This window comes from Balaenoptera acutorostrata, chromosome 13, assembly GCF_949987535.1.
Source record: "Balaenoptera acutorostrata chromosome 13, mBalAcu1.1, whole genome shotgun sequence".
Lineage (NCBI taxonomy): Eukaryota > Metazoa > Chordata > Mammalia > Artiodactyla > Balaenopteridae > Balaenoptera > Balaenoptera acutorostrata.
This window is the reverse complement of record NC_080076.1, coordinates 88,579,643-88,600,764: the sequence shown is the minus strand read 5'-3', so window position 1 is coordinate 88,600,764 and position 21,122 is coordinate 88,579,643. Positions and strand designations below refer to the sequence as shown.

Genomic DNA, 21,122 nt, shown 5'->3' with positions numbered 1-21,122 from the left:
ATATCCTGAGAGGAGATAGACTGGTAGAAGAAACCTAGTCCAAATCTGAAGGAAGTCTGAGGTCAATGAGCTGAGAAATTTGGATTCCCCGTGGCGAATTCGGCCTTCTGGCTAGGAATTGAGAGACCTGACCTGTGTCATGTCACACGGTGAGGGCGTGTGTGCTTTTGGAAGAGACAGGTAGACACTGCGAGGTAAAGATTAGAGTGAGGTTCCCACCACTCATCCAAAAGATACCTTCAGGGCTCTCTGAGCCCCCAGAGGACGCTGGAACAGCAAATGCTGTGAATCCTAATATAAGAAGGGCCGAGGACAGGAAAGTGGAGATTGAAAATGACGGTTCGTGCCAGGTTGATCTGTGAGCACGTGCCAGATGGCTTGTCAATGTCACTTTAGGAAGGCTGCCTTCAGAGGTTCATTGTTTTGCTGTCAAATTACACTTTCACAGTTACAGTACTTTAGAGTCACAGAGGCCAACGGTGGTCTCCCGATGTAAATATGTTTCCTTTGGGGATCTTGTGAGACACAGCGTTCGCTTCATTTTCTATTTAGAAGAGAAGCAAGAATTGAGTCTGTGTATCAGTGCCCTCCCTCTGAGTCTGCCAGACGGGCTGTGTCTGCACCATAGCAGCTGCCCCTGCTGTACAAGGCTCCCCTCTTAACCCCTCCCCCGCCTTGAGAAACGTGTTAGAAAGAAAAAAGCTACATCATCATGGCAATGGAAGCAGTCTCTCTCCTTGGCAACTTGGTAAGAGCAGTTAAACAAGGGTAAATGGTGTTTGTTTAAGCTGAATAAAGTGAAGGGTGCCTTCTGCAGTGTTCATAATGAAAATAAAAATGAAACAATGCCTAGTTCAAGAAATAGCAGTGCATACAAATTAAACACTATGAATCCTAGAATACATTTAAATAAAATTTAAGAAAAAGGAAAAATCATCATGATATAATACTTAGTGAAAAAATGATGGAGTTAAAATTATATGGACCCACTTATATAACTGAATCACTTGGCTGTACACCTGAAACTAACACAATATCGTAAATCAACTATACTTCAATAAAATTAAAATTTTAAAAAATTATATGGACGTGTTAATACTAATTTTATAAATATATGTTATGTGTGTTTGTGTATTCATGAAGAATAAAAAGATTTGAGTAATGGGGGGGAAAGCTATATAATCAAAGAGTATGCTTCTCACAAATTCACAATAAATGCTGAATTACATATTAAGATAGGCAAAAAGAAACTGTGTAAAGAAAAAACACCTTTGGGGCTTCCCTGGTGGTGCAGTGGTTGAGAGTCTGCCTGTCAATGCAGGGGACACGGATTCGAGCCCTGGTCTGGGAAGATCCCACATGCCGCGGAGCAACTAGGCCCGTGAGCCACAACTACTGAGCCTGCGCGTCTGGAGCCTGTGCTCCGCAACAAGAGAGGCCGCGACAGTGAGAAGCCCGCGCACCGCAATGAAGAGTGGCCCGCGCTTGCCGCAACTAGAGAGAGCCCTCGCACAGAAACGAAGACCCAACACAGCCAAAAATAAATAAATAAATAAAAATAAAGGAATTCCTTTAAAAAGAAAATAAATAAAAAAAGAAAAAACACCTTTCAATTCAATTATCAAATCAAACATTTTGTATTTATTACCAAGTTTAGCAGGTACATTGTGTCTGAGGAGCAGTGGATACTCAAAAAATATTTATTTTACCTTGAGCTTTTATATCCCCAAGAAGTACAATGAGCAAAAATAATAGCTATCATGTATTGAGTGCTTACTATGCATCATGCATTGTTTTTAAAACTTTACATAGAATGATAGCCATTAAATCCTCCAAAAGTCCCATTTGTTAAGTGTTTTGTCCCTATATCATAGATAGGGAAACTGAGGCCCAGGAGAGACAGCTTGCGCAGAGATCACAGCTGGTGTGGGGCAGAGCAGGGATTCGCACTCAGGTCCTCTGAATCGGGGGGCAGGGGGTCCTCAAACTGTGTGTTACCCCCTCCGTACAGCCCACAGAAGGAAGAACTGATGGGGAAAGGCAAGACCTAAATACACACGTTGGGATTTTTTTTAATGAAACTCACCAAGGTGTAATTTCTGTTCAATGCACCATATCCGTTTGGAGGGTACACGTGGATGAGATTGACGGTGCATACGCTGTGAAACCACTGTCATGCTCAGACACAGAACACTCCCAGCCTCCCGAAACATCCCTTGTGCCCCTTTTCGGTCCATTGCTCCCTCTGCCCCTGGCCCCAGGCCACCACTGATGTGTCAGTAAGCATGAGGTATCAATTAATTAGAGACCAGCTTGAGAGTTAGTACTCAAGTCCAGGGAGAAGGAGCTGGAAGCAGCAGCTTGGTACCTCAGCCTGAGGTCCAGTAACCTGGGTCCTCCTCCAAACTCTTCCCCTCATCACGCCTGAATATGTCACTCCCCATCTCCGGGCTCAGATTCTGCATCTGCAAACCCATGGGTACCCGAAGTTTCCAGCTTGGACTCCCTCCCATCCTATCATTGGAGGATGGAGAGAGCAAGCTTGGAGTCCCAGGGTATTTTGACATAGCTTTTCTCTGCCGCAGATCCCTCATCTGTAAAATAAGAATAAATCATTCATTCATTTAATAAATATTTATTTAATGTCAACTAAGACCCAGGAACTGTCCTAGGTGCTGGGGATAGAGTGATGAACAATACAGTCCTTGCCCTGATGGAACTGACTGCGGAATGGGGGAGACAGACAAACTCAACACACACCTAGATATAAATGTAATATCAGGTAGCGAGATGGGCTTAAAAGGAAAATCAAGCAAGGTAAGAAAACAGTGATAACGGTTTTAGTTAGAATGGGCAGGGGAGGCCTCCCTGGAGAGATCACATTTGAGTAGAGACCTGAATGAAGTGAGGAAGTGAGTCATGAGCACATGCAGAAGGTCAGGAAGTGCAAAGGCCCTGAGACAGGTATGTCCTTGCCATATTCAAGGACCAAAAAGGAGGCAAGGGAGCACAAAAGTAGCCAGGGGGGCTGGATTGTACTCCACTGTGTAAGTATAATGAGAAGCTGTGGGGTTTGGGAGCAAGGAAGTAGCATGATTGGACGATGTAACAGGATACCTCTAGCAGGAATGGCAGAAGGGGAACCCATGCAACAGAGACGTGAAGGAGGTTCCCATCAGGGTGGTGTGATGGAGGGAATGAGATGTGGTCAGGTTCAGGATGCCTTTGAAGGCAGCCCTGGCAGGAGCTGCTACTGGAGTGGCTGTTGGGTGTGAGAGAAGGAGAAGCCACAGATGACTGCTAGGTTTCTGGCCCGAGCAACCAGAAGAATGGCATTGCCATCCCTGTGATAAGGGAGGCCTGCAGGAAGGCAGATTTGGGGAAGAGAGAAAGAATCCGGAGTTCCATTTCAAAAATATTAAATGTGAAATGCTTATTAGACATCTGAATGAAGATGTTAGGTAAGAAGTTGGAAGCACAAGTACAGAGTCCATGGAGAAGGGCTCAAGCTGAAGAAATAAATTTGGATTATGCCAGCATGTGCAGTATTTAAAGCCAGGAGATTGAATAATATCCCACATTTCAGCCTTGAGCCTGCTAACACTTAGAGGTCATGAATATAAGGACCTGACAATATGAGGCCAATTTGTTAAAAAGGAAAAGCCAGGGGGACTTATGGTGATCCAGTGGTTAAGACTCTGTGCTTCCACTGCAGGGAGCTCGGGTTCGATCCCTGCTCGGGTTCGATCCCTGCTCATGGAACTAAGATCCCACGTGCCGCGCGGCATGGCCAAAAAATTCTAAAAAACTAAAAAAAAAAAGGAAAGGCCATAGAGAGAATGGTATCTCAGAAGGTAAGTGGTGAAGATTCTCCGAAGACAGGGTGGGATTGATATCAAACACTGAGAGGAAGTCGAGTCAGTTGTGGACTGAAAGCTAACCAAGGGACCTTGTACCCCCAGGGCTTGCTCTACGAATCCCATCAGGCCCTCCAGGGAAGAGCTAGCGGCTCAGTAAGAAGCTCTAGGACATAACAGCACTCCTGCCCCCAGTGGGTCCCCAGACTATGCTTTCGTTGGTCAGAGGCACCCCCCCCCCGAGTCATAACTGTCTACCCCTTCCCTTCGATAAGTAAACATACCACCTCCATCATCTTTTTTTCCCCTAGAACATTACTGAAGTGTGCTAAATAATACCGTGTGATTCTGAGCAGGTAATTTAACCTGAGTTTCTGCTCCTTCATCTGTAATGTCAATTGGCCTTCAGCTGACACAAATATAGCATTTGCCTATAACACACCTCTTTCTTTTCTCAAAGTCCCATGCAAATGGCAGTTGGGTTCTAAAGTTAACTGAAGCAAAATTGCACCCAACCAGTATTATACAAGAAAATCTCTATTTTCATTCACCAGGCACAGCATTTATGATTTTTAATACAAAGAATATGTAGTAACATGTATGCATAAGATATATATATATATATATATATATGTATATATATATATAACATATATATATAAAACTATAGGTAGCATGCAATTGTACAGATGGGTGGTATATGCAAATTATTCAATTATTTCTCTCTGCTCAGAACACTCGAGCAATTTATAGTGTGCTGGCTCTCCCTGTGTGCTTTATCACCTACACCTTCTGTAAAAGTATCTTCCAGTTCTTCTAACATTTCATTAGTCAAGGGTTTCTTGGAGGCCTCAGTTCAGTCTTTAATGTCTTCCTGAAGGCAAGAGGTCATTGACACCATCACCACTCGCTTGCTTGGCCACTAGAAGAAGGCATCACACACCTCTGGAAGATGGGGAGACTCTTCCCGTTGTGCTCAAGTGCCCCCCACCACTTGTGCCAATATACACTGACGAATACTTTACCAGGCAGAGGAACAGAGATAACGAGATTAAAAGATGCACAGTTTCTACCCATATATGTGTATATGTATGCACGTAAATGTAAGGACACCACGTTATTTTGGGCCAAATGCATACAGTTGAATTCTCGAGAGTTAAACTATTCATGTGATACAGCTCCAAGTCCTTTGGGCCCCTCATACAATCATGGACACAAATCCAAACATTAGAACTGAAATCAAGTAGCAGTGATTGGGTCTACTGACAATGGTGCATGTTGCTTACACAGTCTGTAGACTATCATAAAAAATGAATATGCAAAGTCAAATAATTCTCATGAAGATTTCTAGGAGATAAGTCCATGGATCTTGGCTCGAGGGACCTTCTATCCACCTTTGTACCTTCATAGACTATGACTTAATATAGTAATGCTTACTTCTCTGCCCCTCCTAGATGATAAGGCAAGCCTTTAGGGATAAGCATGTTGCCTTGTTTAATTTTCTGCAGCTCAGGCTCATGGCACAAGGCCTGGTACCTTGTAGACATACGGGAACTACGCAGAATCAATGAGAGAGGAAGTGCTCTGCTCAGGATTGTACAACCAGGAACAGGAAGTTCTCGTGAGCCCCTCCCTCCTCACCCATCCATCATGCCCATCACCACACTGAAAGCTCCCACTCTAAGGGACTCCTTAATTCACTCTCAAGTTCTGATCATGAGGCTTTGCTCTCAGCCTCCTTTATTCTTATCAATTCTTCATGCAGATCAGTCTCACTTCCCTAGTTGAACCATGGCTGGGATGTTATTTCTTCCTCTCTCCGAAGCAGTGTGCCCAGCACCCAGCCCGGAACTGACTGATCGTCCAGGCCTCCCAGCAAAGGCAGATCTCGGGGCCAGCGTGGGCAGAATGGAGACCCCTTCCCAGCTCATCCAAAACACATGCCTTCCTTAGAGAATCTTAAAGTCTTGGTGCTAAAAAGACCTCAGAGAATGCAACCCTTGCGCAGCCCAGGGAGGACAAGGATACATCTCAAAGGCACGGAGAGGTCACAGCGAGTCTGAGGTTAAAACTCAGTGATGATACATGCTGGGTTCCTGGCAGGGCTTTGAGGACATAAAGCAAACCCAAGTGTCTCTGCCCTCGAGGAGGTCTGAGTGCAAGAGACAGACTCCCGTGCAAAATACTGTCCAAAACAGTGACTGATAGAACAGGAAGGTCTTGTACGGTGTTTACAAGATGGTCGGGCCTCACTGGCCGCCTCCGGTCCCCAAACTTCAACTCACCTTCATCCGAGATGCTCAGGACAGCCCTCCACAACAGACCCGCAGACACCCGCTCCCACCCAACCTCATCTCCCGGCTCGCCGGCCCAGCATCACCAGTCAATTCCTGCATTCTGCCTGTTGGGTCACCTCCATGATAAATCCCCGTCCAAATCACATTCAACAAGGTGTGAGTCTACCTTGACAGACAAGTGCTTCCGAAATCGTGCCCCTTATCAAAACCACGCCAGCAAATGAGGCCCAAGATTATGGTTTGTTGTAAAGTTTAGCATACGCTTATCTGGGAAATGTTTTCATTTTAGCTTTTTACCCCTCAGCATTGGGAGATTTTCAAAGTACCACCAACGCTTGTGAGTTTAGGAAAAGATCCAAGCACTTCCTAGTCATCAAACAGTGGCCCAGGTGGGATTAAGAGCTTTTTATCTGGTGAGAGCCCAGCATATCGCGCCGCCCAGCCTCCTGCACCGGCTCTGACTGCAGACACTGAACCTGGCGGAGAGAAGCGCTGGGAACGAGGCTCCCATCGGCACAGGTGCTGGAGTCACAAGCTTAGGTGTTCGGGGGTTTGCGCATCAATTAGTCACATTAAAAAAAGGCATTGTGGCAGGATAAGCATATTCTCAGGGGAACGAGGGATCTGCAGGGTTTGTGTTTTCCAAACTTATCTTGAAAGTACTTCTGAAAATTTCCCTAAGAAAAGAAACTTTTCTATCAAAGAATGCTGTGAACTGAGACCTCAAGGTATAAAAGCCGGCAGCTGAGAGTTTTTTTTTTTATCTCTGAGGCTCCAGGGGAAGGGAAAAAAAAATGCCAACGATGACCTCACTAATTTCTCCAAAATCAGAATGTAGAAAAGAGCGGGGTTGAAAGGCCCAAGCTAAGATCTGGCAGAGATGAGACTGGCTCAGCCCTGCCAAGAGAAGCCTGGGTGTCCAGACTCACACTCTCGGAGGAGATTTCCAGAGAGACCAGCAAATCATAGCCCAGCCAGGCTGAGCCAGTCACAGAGGAAGGGGTGGAGCTCAGCAATGCCTCAGCAGCACAGAAGTCCCTGGAATTCACCCCCTGGATCAACTTGGAGTCCTTGCCAGTGTGACATGGGCTAATTAAAATCCTGGATATAAAAATTCCAGTCTGAACAGCTTGAGAAGTAGCCCCCATGGCGAAATTACAGCTGTTCTTACACTAAGTGACTCTGCCTAGTGAAAACCTCTACCTATGTTAGCAATGAATTAAAATAATTGCATCTAATACATCGGTCTAATACATCTCACTTAATACAACTAACTTATCTAACATATTTGTAATAGATTTCAGTTTACCTGTATAATTCACCCAGATTTTTTTCAGCACAATTGGCCTGGGATGGTGGAGCTTCCGGGGATGCTGATGGGGGTTGACTCAACAATCAAATCCCTCCCGGCCCAGGGAGGTGACATAAACGAGCAAAGTGGGTCTGCTGTGAAGGTCAGGGAACTTGGGGACGGTGAAAGACTTGAGGGAGCAGCCCAAACCCTGCCCAAAGGGGACAGCGGCTACTACCTTGAGCCCACCGCTGCCACACGGGCTGTGTTCAGAGACCTTCGGACTTTGCGAGGGAAACGGGAATTCCAGAGCGCTGGTGAAATCTACTAATGTTTGAACGTTGGCATCTAAGTATATATACATTTTTAAAGTACTTTGCTCTGTCTGGGGGCGCACGTCTTGGGGTCTGGAGTTGCCTCAAGGCCTATCATTTTATGCCCTTTGGCCTAAGGACATCCTGATCCGGATGACAGGACGCAGAGCAACGGCACAGAAGTGTTGCTTTGGTTTTTTTCTCCCTCCAGTATATCAAACTTCGAGGTCCATACCACGGCCTCATCAGCACCACGTTCTTCAGTGCTTAATAAAACTTTCGCTAGTTCCCCACAGACTCTACCAGCAATAGGAAATAGGTTCGTCTCACTTGCCAATGCAAATCACTTCTGAGCTGCTGCTCAAGGGACCTCTGCTGGAGAAGGAATCCGGGCTGTCGAAGGAAGGAGTGCTGGGATTGATTAGTGATGTCTGGATGGGCACATGCCAGGAAGTGGGGTCCTATCACAAGTTTTGTTTTTTCTATATTATTTATATCCTATTTATGAAACCAGAATGCTTTGGCCCAATATCCTTGACCAAAGTCCCTTCTGTCCCAACCCAGGCCACGGTGCAAGCGCTGGTATCAGAACTGGAAAATCCTTCAAGATTCTCAGTATCAGGGCTTCCCTGGTGGCGCAGTGGTTGAGAATCTGCCTGCCAATGCAGGGGACACGGGTTAGAGCCCTGGTCTGGGAAGATCCCACATGCCGGCGAGCGGCTGGGCCCATGAGCCACAACTGCTGAGCCTGCGCATCTGGAGCCTGTGCTCCGCAACAAGAGAGGCCGCGACAGTGAGAGGCCCGCGCACCGCGATGAACGGTGGCCCCCGCTTGCTGCAGCTGGAGAAAGCCCTCGCACAGAAACGAAGACCCAACACAGCCAAAATTAAATTGATTAATTAACTAATTAAAAAAAATATTGGGCCTGTCAAATTAAAAAAAAAAAAAGATTCTCAGTATCAGTCTTTCACTCAAAGAGGCTGTCAAGAAAGGCACATGGAAATCCACCGTCCCCACGAGTGGGCTTCAGACACACAGACAGTCTCAGCATACGGCCACCGACTGCTCTCCCTACAAACGCTGCTCATAGGAAAAGAAGTCAGAGTGTAACCCAAATATTTATTAAGTGTCAGACACAAAGGATGTCAGGAAGTCGTGGATAAATTCATCTCTCTGAAAGTATTCCCTGGGGAGTGACACGATTGAAACCCTAGATGATGGGAAACTGCTCTGTTGTCCAGAGCATTAAAAGATGACGATATTAGGGCAATCGCCTCGGGCTGAGGCCTTTCATTTAAAAAAAAGAGCCTGTTAAACTGAGCTTCAGAAGTGGTCAAAATGATCTGAAACATTTGGAGAGGGGCCCTTTAAGAAGGGTAAGCCAACGCTGCAGGGGGGACTAGGAGTCGAAAGCAGTGCTTTGAAATCTGAGACCGTCTCTTTGCATTTCAAGTTAAACCCTGAAATGTCTCCAGGCGATAATCCAAGAGCAGTTTAGAAGGAATACACTGAGTATATACATTGAATATAAATGATCATTGCCTGCTGGGAGCCCGTCCCTCTTGAAAATGAATTAGAAGAGATATGAGCCCATTTGTTTAACAGGTGGCTACGTAACCCGGTCCATCCAGTACCAGAAAAATCTTATCCCATTGTTTTTGACTGAGACAGAATCTGTATTTCCACCTGCTGCTAAAGGCAGCATTACTTTCTCAAAGTCCATCTCAGCGTAGCGATATATATCAATAAAGCATGAATGAATTGCTCATGCAAGACTCCTGCATATTCGTGGGAAAATGTGTGAGATTCTCCAAAGACTTCTCTCATCAGTGCTCACTGAGTCTCTGCTATACGAGTGACTCTTGGCTGAAGAAGTCAGTTCTAGCTCTTTGTGCGATTTCTTCTTACGTTCACCAGTTCCTAACATCACTGAATGTCCCTCTAGACATTTGAAATGTTTCAGAGAAAACAGGGCTACATTTTTATCTTTGGAAGGTAATCTTAATCTTAGGATATGTATAAAATAAGTCAGTGTACGGATAATCCCAAAGTAGGGGGGAAAGAAGCCTGCCCCTGAAATAAGCACCCTAAGTTCACAGGGCTAAGTTTCCTGTGAAACTGGGGTGCTCTCTGTAAATCAGTGGCCAAGAGCCAAGCTTCCTGGGGTCAAACCCCAGCCCTGGCACTTAGTAACTGGGTGACCTGTATTTTGGCAACAATAATTAAATGCCCTGTACATCACTTTTCTTAGACAGTTAACTTCTAAAGTTTATTTAAACCGGGGTGGGGGGGCAATATAGGGGTGGGAGAGTGTGAGGTACAAACTACGGAGTATAAGATAAGTTCAAGGCTGTATGTACAACATGGAGAATACAGCCAGTATTTTGTGATAACTGTAAATGGAAAGTAACCTTTAAAAATTGTAGGGCTTCCCTGGTGGCGCAGTGGTTGAGAATCTGCCTGCTAATGCAGGGGACACGGGTTCGAGCCCTGGTCTGGGAAGATCCCACATGCCACGGAGCAGCTGGGCCCGTGAGCCACAACTACTGAGCCTGCGCGTCTGGAGCCTGTGCTCCGCAACGGGAGGGGCCGCGATAGTGAAAGGCCCGCGCACCGCGATGAAGAGCGGTCCCCGCACCACGATGAAGAGTGGCCCCCACTTGCCGTAGCCGGAGAAAGCCCTCGCACGAACCGAAGACCCAACACAGCCAAAAATAAATAAATAAATAAATAAATAAAGTAGCTATAAAAATTGTATAAGTTTAAAAAATTTTTTTAAATAAATAAAGTGTATTGAAATGATTTGAGTTTCTTTAGGAAACTCAATGAATTTGAATACGAAGCTGATACATTCTGCCCACCATCAAAGGCTCACGGAAGGAGTTTAAATTGTGAACCAAGCCCCAAAACATCAAGGATAAACGTGCCAGGAGACAGAGAGGCACAGTGGCCGTAGTTGACCCTTCCTGATATTCGAAACACAGTCACAGACCTGATACTGAGTAGGACCCTGTGGGGCTCCTGGGCACAAAAGCCTTCCTGTGTCCCCCATTTCTTGATTACAGGAAATAGGCTTCATTCAGCCTCCATGACCTTCCCTGGGTTCCAACGGGCAGGTTCAAGCAGTTCTTAATCAGGGAAGGGAGGGGATGCAGAGACAAGGGAGGAACAGTCAGGACACAATAGTGCAGCCTTAGGGCAGGGTCCTGGTTCCCCCTCAAGGGATACACAGAACAATATCTCTGAGCTCTTCTGCAGATACTGAAACCCCCATCAGGTGGGAGAAGTTAACTGCATGCTGCCCACAAGCACGTAGACCCCAGACCAATAGGAACCAGAAAGTTGATGATGCCGACTCCCGATTACCTCCCCACCAACCAATCAGAAGAATGTCCACGAGCTGACCACGTCCTCCTCTTTGAACCATTGCTATAAAACTCCTCTCTGCCCCCCTCCAGGTCAGGATGCACAGTTGTGAGGGCATTAGCCTGCTATGGCCCCCTTTGCCTGGCAAAGCAATGAAGCTATTCTTTTCTGGTTCGCCCAAAACTCTGTCTCCGAGATTTAATTCGGTGTTGGCCCAGGACCTCAGTAACACCACCTCCCCCACGAGGCTGTGATAACTGAGTGCGCGAAGCCGGCAGCTGCAGATCTACACTGGCTAGTCCCAAGGTCTCTCCGCATGATGCCCAAACAATTCCAGAATGTGAGTTCTTCATTAGAGATGCTAAAGACAGAAAGGGACAAAAGATCTCATTAATATTGAAATCTAAATGACGTTGACAGGAACAAAAGGTTGGGGATGGAGCAATACGTATCCTCTCGCCAACAGGAAATATGTGACACATCTCCCATTAGAATGGAACAATGGAAGTCCAAATTACCAGCATCAAGAAGGACACAATTAGGCAATAACATCCAAACTGCCTGACAACTCATTCTTAGCTGCCTGGCTCCTGGTGATGAGTGAAGGGGAGGAAATTCATGCCGAGAGACAGAAGAACAGTGTTTTCTGTAGGAATGTTTGCCAAGCCTTGCCAAAAGAGAAAGAAATGGGCTTAAACCACTTTTGGATTTTTCTCCATCTCCTTCTGATAGCATTAGGATCCGTCTGAGGGTTTCTCTGGAAGCCCGTTGGAGCCCACAGCAGACAAGGACCCTTTGGAGATAAGTCAGTGCAGAGAGACTGTTCTGAACCGATTTCATCAACACTGCGGGGATCCCCACAAGGTCCTCAATCCCACCCCCCAGGTGCCTGGGCCTCACCTTCCATTAGGTTTATCTCCTCCTATAGGGCAGGACACGTGGAAGGTGAGAACCACAGCCCCCGGGCAAAACGTGTCTGCACATCTTTCAACTGGATGACTTGCCAACAATCAAAACTCTTACATAAAATGTGGATTTTCAGAAACACCTGTCTTTAATTCTGTCTTTACAGGAGAGAGGAAATAGGAAGGGACTGTTTGTCCACTTTTCAGTACCATGAATTTGGACATGCAGTGGACTAATGCTTACTCACCACTCACTGAGCCCAGATACTTAAACCTCTCCAGCCTCAGTTTCCTGGGCTGTAAAATGGGCGCAAGAGTGGTACCTACTCTGTGGAGGTGCTGGGCGGGTCGGAGGCTGCGATGTGTAAAGAACCAGTGGACCAGAGTCTGGCACGGGGTCACCGGGGGCTGTGGCTGTTCTCGCTGCTCCTTCTCACAGACCCTTCGGGGCAGGAAGAGAAGTGAGACACGGACCTGCCCTCAAGGGGCAAACCTGCCACCTGTACAGGGGCACACGACATGCTGAGTCCCTAATACATGCGCCTACACAGGGCACAGAAGCACAGAGGTGAGGACCCCGGTGTCGGGGGCGGGATGCAGAACGGCAGGGAGGAGGCGGCTGCACAGGGCAGGGGCACCTGAGCCAGAGTCCAGAGGACAGCTGGGGCGTGTCCAGATGCAGGGAGCCGGGGAGGGATGCTGGGCCCAGGAAGTAGCACGGGCCCAGGAAAAAGATGTGAAAACCACACAGAAGAAGGCAGAAATCAGAGAAGGAGAGAAATCGAGTCCAGATGTTCCTCTGGATCCAACTTCGCCTAGCTGCATGAGTCGATATATTTCCCCTTTCCGGGCTTAAGACAGGTGGATTTGCGTTTCTATCACTTGCAACCAAAACAAAAGAAAGCTCACCAATACAGGATTTCACCACAGGCCTGCCAGATCCCACTAACCCCTACACCTGTCCAGTCGCCTCCACCTGAATCGTGATGTCTCTGGCTCAGTGACATCAGCTCTCAGATGCCTCTCTAAGGACCATGTTCAGGACACGCCCACCTTCCACCTTATCCTCTCTGTGAATCCAACCACTTAAGGAAAATCGGGTCACACAGCCTTTTGCAGGGGCTACGTGATGACCCAGGAAATGCAGCTGCTCTCTAGAAGCTTCCTGCATCCTCCAGCGGTGACATTGGGCTCTGTTTAGTGACCCCACACAAGCAGCAGAAACCTTTGTGTTTTTTTTCGACAGCACATCTGCTGCCTACCCTTGCCCTTCACAGACGAAGTTTGGAAATAAAGACCTTCCCTGGGGCAGAGAAGGCTTTAAAATGTTAATATCCTTTTAGGAGGCCTTTAGCATCTCATTATTTCAAGTCCGGCTGATACCAGAAGGCTGGAAACTTAATAATTGCAGCCAAAAGTTGGAGGGTACCCTCTTCAAGATCAGCGTGAGTTTACATTGATTTCTCTCCAAGCATGAATGAGTTCATCCCCTGCTGGTGACGTATGCCGGGCTTCTGCGGTTCTGGAGACCGCAACTCACTGACCAACAATACAATTACCAACACATTAAAAACAGGAGGCCATCACTTGGTCAGCAAGATAGACACTCAAAGATTAAATCACAATTACAACATGGAAATTGCATTTTTCTTCCTCCCTCTGAAGACCTAGAAAGACACTTAGCAAAGAACCGCAAATGTGCTCTTGCTGGCAGCATAAAGACCCCCAAAGCTGTCTAGATCTTAATCCCCAAAACCTCTTAATATGTCACTTTACACGGTAGGTGGAACGGTGACCCCAGAATGATATATCCAAGCTCTAGCCCCTGGAAGCTGTGAATGTGACCTTATTTGGAAACAGGGTCTTTGCAGATATAATTAACTTAAGGATAGTGAGATGAGATCATTGTGAATCAGAGTGGCCCCTAAATCCAATGACGAGCATCCTTATAAGAGAATAAGGCCAGACGGAGACAGAAGAGAAGGCCATGTTCAGACGGAGGCAGAGACGGGAGGGATGCGGCCACAAGCCGGGGACACCTGGGGCCCCCAGAAGCTGGAAGAGTCAGGGAAGGATCCTCCCCTAGAGCTTCTGGAGGAGGTATGGCCCTGCCAACACCTTGATTTCAGACTTCTGGCCTCCAGAACTGGGAGAGAACAGATTTACGTTGTTTCAAGCCACTGAGTTTGTGGGAACTGATATGGCAGCTCTAGGAAACTAATACACGTGGCAAAGGGACTCTGCACGTGTAATTGAGATAAGGATCTCGAGGTGAAGGGATTATCCTGGGATAGCCAGGTGGGCCTAATGTAATCACAAAGGTCCTTATTAGAGAGAGGCAGGAGGCTCAGAGCCAGAGAAACAGAGGTGATGATGGAATCAGAGGTCAGAGAGAGAGAGCTTTGAAGATGCTACGATGTTGACTTTTAAGATGGAGGAGGGGGTCACAGCCCAGAAAGGCAGGCAGCCTCTAGAAGCTGGAAAAGGCAAACAGATTCTCTGCTAGAGCCTCCAGAAGCAGCGTAGCCCTGCCAACCAACCCATTTTAGGGTCCCGACCTCCAGTACCATCAGATAATAAATGTGCATTGTTTTAAGCTACTAAATTCACCTTCATTTGTTACAGCAGCAAGAGGAAACTGACACACATGCCCTCCAGGTCATGAGGATGGAAACAAAATTCCTTTGCAAATTCAGAAAACATCATTTATCAACTGACTCCCTGATGGGAAAGCCATAGGAATGATACTTTACTACTAGCTCATAAAGGTGTTCCCCCATGGAGTCAGGATTTGAACTGACATCACCTGTTTGGAAGCTTACCCCCGCCCCCCAAACTCACTCCCTCTGCATTATTTTTCTTTATGTTGAGCTAGAGTGGTTCCCTTTTGACTTCCACTCTTGAAATCTAAAAAGCACAAATCTACCCCATATTCCAAAGGATGGCCCTTGAAAGACTTCAAAAGAGCTGTCGTGTTTCCCTCTTCACCTGCCCCTGGGCCTTTTATTCTCATCACCAGGCTCAACACTCACACTTCCTTCAATCATTTCTCCTGTGATTTGATTTCAAGGGCCCTCAGCCCCTCAGACACTCTTTGACAGAATACGATCCAATTTCCAGCCTTCCTCTTATGCCTAGAAAGACACAGAATTCTCCATCAGAGGGACCAGTAACATCTATCATCTGTGACTTATAGAGACCAGGGGACAAGAAATAGCTCCCTTTCCTCTGAAACCTACTATCAAAAAACCAGCAGCACAAGTGTGACGAGAAATCACCAATGTCCCTCCACCTCCATGCGGGAGGCAAGAGGGAGGGGTGGAGACTGCGGTGATCTGGATGCACTGGCCTTACGCACAGGGGCGTCCTCTGGTCACTTCCGGGTTGAGGGTCACAGGAAGCAGTGTGGGCCCAGGGCTACTCAACCTTGTGAATTTCATAAGAGGCTGGAAATCCAGATTTCTATGTGATTTGCCAATTTTTACAGGATGGCAGCAAATTAAACACACACACACACACACACACACACACACACACACACACACTCCTCTGAACCAGATGCAGCCTACAGTCTGCCCACCTGTGACCTCTGTTCTCAGGTCACGCACCCATTAATGCCAACAAAAATCATATCAGCCTGTGGCAGCTGCTTCAGACAGGTGGTTCCACAGGGAATTAGAGCCATGATCTTGTAATAACTTTTAATGGAGTATAAGCTGTAAAAATATGGAATCACCATGCTGTACACCTGAAACTAATACAATATTGTAAATCCACTATACTTCAATTAAAAAACACAGCTGGTTCATCAGATCTCACTGTGAACAAAACTGCCAAGGTTTCTTGCACACACACACATGCAATTAATATGCATCTTCTTCTATGTATGTTTTTTTTTTAACATAGAAGTAGTTGTCCACTTAAAATGCGACACAGATAGCTTCCAATCTTGCCAAGGTTCCAGCCCTTCAAAATCCTTTATGTCCTCAGATTTATTCCCCCTGATGTCATACGGTCCCAAGTCAAAGAAGCCAATTTGTGTATCACTACAATTTACACCGTCCTGAATTTATACTTTGTCCCTTACCTAAGTCACAATCCCAACACTCAGAATTTCCATCGCATGACGATCTTTGGTGAAACCTGCAAGGCTCTCCCTGGGGAATCACACAGCGTTTCCTGCACCGTGAGGAAGTGACCGGGTGACAAATCCACAGACCAAGGGGGTGTCTCCCTGGGGTGCTAATGAGCATCCAGGTGTTTAGGTGCCCCTGGGTGACGCCCAGGCCAGCGGACAGCTCTGAGGACGACGCTGTACGTCTTAGCGTTGTGACAAAATTCACGACAAATATTGACACGAAGCCTGTGACAAATGCACCACAGCCATTAGTGAATCCCCCTCGATTGACCCAGGCGCCAGGATTTGCAACAGAGCCTGGGCTCCCCTAGAAACGTCTTACAGCAGCTCTGCGCTTGGGGATCTGCACACTCTCGTTTGCTAAGATCACGCCACAGTTCGCTAGAAGAGAGCCCCGTCTTCATGAGGCCACGAAAGCGACCGCTGAGCCAGAAACTACTGTCTTCCAAAGCAATTTCTCTCTCGGGCTCAGGGGAGGACATTTTTAGTATATTTCTGCAAAGGGGAGACAACCAAGTATATGGCAACGATGGGATCCATGAACTTGGGCTTGCCTCTGTAGGGTAGAGCTCTCCAGGGCAGGAGAGCAGAGACCCCGCCCTGGGGGGCTTCACACCGGGCTCTCGGGAGGGAACAAGGCTGAGGGGTCTACAGAGCTGAGCCATCTGTTTGAGCCCAGGGTGGCATAATCACACAGATGCCACCTCCGAGTGCCATCACCAATGTCTCCCTCCTGGAATGACGGGGGATGGTAAATAACATGCATTTTCAAAGGCAACCAAGGGCAACGAATCAATATTTTTCATTCTGTGCAGATGAGTTTGTATGACTTGGCTCAGATCTTTCTCGACTCACAATATCGAAGGCTTTAGATTTGTTTAATCAAACCTGCCCGCAGAGCCCGAGGCCTGCCAGGAGCCCCAGGGCAAGGCTGCGTGTACTTTGAAGCTGGTCCACCTTCTGTCTCGAGGGGAGAATTAGCATTCCACCCAGGAAGCAGGCGATGCCAAATTGGGGTTTCCTAAGGATTAATTTTTTTTTAATTAGGCCTCACAGACACATCAATTCTTCCTTATCAAAACCATCTCCGGGTTAAGTCACAGCCTCCTGCAGGTCACTGTAAGAAGGAAGGAATCCCTCCCAGATCTTTTCCACCACAGGGAAAACCCTGCAGGATTTTCTGTCCACCACAAAGTTCTTCAGACGGGGACCAAGTTTCATTTCACCTCTGAACAGGAGCCAGCAGAACAGAAAGAAGGCAGAACTCAGCGGTACTGTGTTTTTCTAAAATGAATGAAGACATAGGACCTGGGAGCTCTCTTAGCAGCTTAAAGAGAAAGGATCATTCTAAAGATGTAAGTCTTTCTCTCAGGGTCTCTGCTGCAAAAGGAAAACTGCCAATCAGGGCGCCAAGAAAAAACGGGCAGAAACTCTAAATTCAGTGATTCAAACAGACCCCTGCAAAGATATGAAAAAACATCATGGGCTGGTTGCTGGCTGAATGTGGAGTCCTAAATCCAGCTAATCAGGATGGAGGACGCAGCAGAAATATGCCATGGCCAGATTTCCCCCGACTGTGAGCTGTGTCCCACTGGTACCCAAGGGAAGTTAGGGGGCACAGGGATGGACTTTTAAAAAGTTAATAGTCGTTTATTTTCATGTATATTAAGAAAAAATTAGTACATCAAGCTCATGGATTTTATTGTCTTCTAATGGGACATCTAAGATATTTAAGCTTGAAAAGTGAGGCATTTAAAGAAAATATAATGAGTAAATTATATTATTTGGCACAGGAAGTTGGCAAAAATTGCGAAGATGGCAGGTAGATGGCTAAAATTAGGGAAATATTGTCCTATGAGCATAAGAAGGGGAAGAGAATTGTTTCTGCTCAAGATTAAGACCCGGGGAAGGAAGCAGCAGGGCGCGTGCAGCCTCCTCTGACCCCAGGCGGGTCCCTGCCATCACTCCCTCCCTCCTCGGCATCCTCATCCCGGTCAAGCCCTTCGGAGCCTGGGATGCTCAGAGCGGCCCCGGGACAGAAGGGGAGGGAAAGGACCGAACGCCTGGGAATCTGGAGGTAAAGCCCGCGGTACCTTGACGACGTCTTCGTCCGCAGACCTGCATTCCACAGCCTCCGACACGTCCACCACCGAACCATCCTCTTGAACGGCCACGACCTTGACGGGAACCGAAACAGCCTTTCCGGTGAGAATGGCCGTGTTCAGAACCTCCGTGTCCTGCGCGGGAGAAAAGAGGGCGCGTGTCAGCCACAGGCACGCCCGTGAGCCCCGGGAGGGGTGACCAGCAGGCCACCTCCGACCTTAGTTGTTGTTCTACAATTTAAAAAACTGTCTGTGCCCTACAGACACCCCTCGCACACAGCGCAGGAGTTCTTTTCGATATTTGCCAAATCTTAGCTCGAGGTTCATTTGGTAAACGACGGCCTGTTTTCAGGGCTTATTCACATAGTGAACACAGCCTTCGTTTTGGTTTCAAATTAGGAAAGACAGAAGCACACAGAAGAGAAGAGAACTAGCTGCAGGTTATAAGCCTCCGCACTCCTGAGCTGACCACCAGCGCCCTCTACCCCCAAACCTCCAAGCACCCCCTCCCCGGGATTTCCCAGCCAAGCCTGGGAAATCACAATCCCTGGCCCACAATCCCTGCGCTAGGGATTGTGAAACTGACATCATGTTAATTTCTCTCCTCCTCTGACATCCTTCAAAGTTCTGTAGGTTTTATCTTCCTAATTTATCTCCCATCCGTCAAATTCTTGTCATCCCCAGGACCAATTCCTCCACGGAGGGCGAATCCCCCACTTGGACAACCGTGACGGCCCCTAACTGGCCTCCCTGTGTCCACTCTCTTCACAGCAGCTGGAAGATAATCTTTTTTATTTCAATGTAATTCAGATGATTTCTCGCCTAGATTAAAACTCTTTGAAAGCACCCTAGGGTTCTTAGAGATGAAGTCCAAACTCACTGACGTGGAGGGACCTAACCCTCGCCCACCTCTCTAGCTCCTTCTTGCCCCCTTCCTGCTGCCCCTCATCACAGTCAAGCCTCAAACAGAGGTCTTTTCTGTTCTTCCAACAGTGAATCTCATTCACGCCTCCTGCTCTTTCATATGCAGAGCTCTCTACCGAAAACAGGCCTCCCCATTCCTTCCATCCTTCAGATCTCAGCGTAAATGTCCACTTCTTTGGAGAAACGGGGCTTTTCTGCCTGCCCCCAGTGTGTGTTAGCACTGCATTATTATTCCTCATAGCACCTAGTCTGTCCTGCATGGTAAGAACCACAAGTCGTCACTATATATTTATTTTGTGTTTATGTTTTAATCTCTGACTGCTCATGAGATTGTAAACTCCCCAAGGGTCAAAGCCATCATTGCTCTGACCTCCACTGCACCCAGAGAACCTGGGACAGTACCTGGCATGGGAGAAGCAGTACAGAAGAGAGCATGCATGGGCTCTGTGTGGACTGGACTGTGTTTGAAACTGCGTCAGCCTCTGATTCGGTGAGGATCGTGTGGATCTGCAGTTACAGAAAATCTGACTCAAGTGAAATAACCCAACACGGGTTCATACGCTTCACTCATAACCGGAATTCTGGAGCTAATGTGTCTGCTGGCTCTGGTCCAGTGACTCAGTGAGGGGAGGGCTACTACTCTCTGCAGCTCTCTTGGCCACTCCCTCAACATAGCAAGATGGCATCTATCACACCAGCCATCTCCATCCACTGTCTAAGCAGGGAGAAGGCTGAGGGGGGAGGGGTCACCTGCCGCACCAGCTCCTCTTCATCAGGAAGTCCAAAGCTTGTCACACGGCCAGCCCACCTGTAAAGGAGGCTGGGGAAGTGGGCTTTGATAGTGGAGCTGGTCGTGGAGGAGGGGTTTGTAAATGGCTTTTTATAATCCATTAACAGCATCTGCCACAAGATACTTCCCCGTGTGCCAGGGTTCCCTGATCTGCAATACAGGGATAATAAAAGTACCTACTGTGTGGTGACCTTATGAGGATTTAATGGGTCAATCTATGGACCAGATTTAGAACAGAGATGGCTCATAACGAGCCACAAGAACTCAATAAATACAGAGATTACAGTGGATGCTGTACAAGATGTGCTTCACAAATGAATTAGAGAACCACTGAGTGGGTTCACAAAGGGACTGTGGTGGAGATGCTACTTCCACACTTGTCTGAAGAGAAGAAGTCAACTAGAGAAGCTGGTGGACACTGGGCAACTCAGCTCAGCAGTGAGATTCACCAAACACTCAGCAATTGGCTCCACCAGAATGGACCAAACAGATCATCATTTCAAGTGTTCCTTTCACTCCCGGGAGCCCCTACTCTCAGTTCATGCACTAAGTGGGTCCCACATTCAATGTTCTAAATCAGCCCCTCATTCTCCACCCCAAATGTGAAAAAGGGTAAGAGATGCAGTCAAAGAAGAAGAAGGAAAAGGAGAACGGGGGTGAGGAGGAGGAGGAGGAGGAGGGGAGGAGGGGGAGGGGAGGAGGAGGGGATGGGGGAAGGGGAGGAGGGGGAGGAGGAGGAGGGGAGGAGGGGGAGGGGGAGAAGGAGGGGGAGGAGGAGGGGGAGGAGGGGAGGAGGGGAAGGGGGAGGAGGAGGGGGAGAGTTCTGAGTACTTGACATGCAATTAATTGCTCATTGACTTTTCTCAACAACCCTCCTAAAGTAATTACTAGTATTGTTCCCAGTTTACAGATTGTTTTTCATTGATATTAAAGCTGTAAATAGTACCTACTTGTCAATAGGAAACATCAGCTTTGTAATGAATATTTGAAAACAATGCCAACCCAATCTAAGAGAGATGAAAAAATAAGTTGTTTTACATATTTCTTTTCCTCTAGATGGAATCTCAAGGAGATACGTGCAAAAGAATATAAATATAGTCCATGTTCCTGAAGATCCCACTGTCACCAGGGAGATGA

At 47.3% G+C, this 21,122-nt stretch overlaps 1 protein-coding gene across 4 annotated transcripts in view; it reads right to left on the bottom strand.

Annotated features, from left to right (window-relative positions):
• The window catches only part of TMEM132B (transmembrane protein 132B), a 414,018-nt gene that overhangs the window by 17,629 nt on the left and 375,267 nt on the right, over window positions 1-21,122 (bottom strand). For all 4 annotated transcript variants that reach the window (XM_057527275.1, XM_057527277.1, XM_057527276.1 and 1 more), the window contains one exon: window positions 18,263-18,406. In XM_057527275.1, the coding sequence (XP_057383258.1) occupies window positions 18,263-18,406 (144 nt within the window). The remainder of the gene's footprint in view (window positions 1-18,262; window positions 18,407-21,122) is intronic.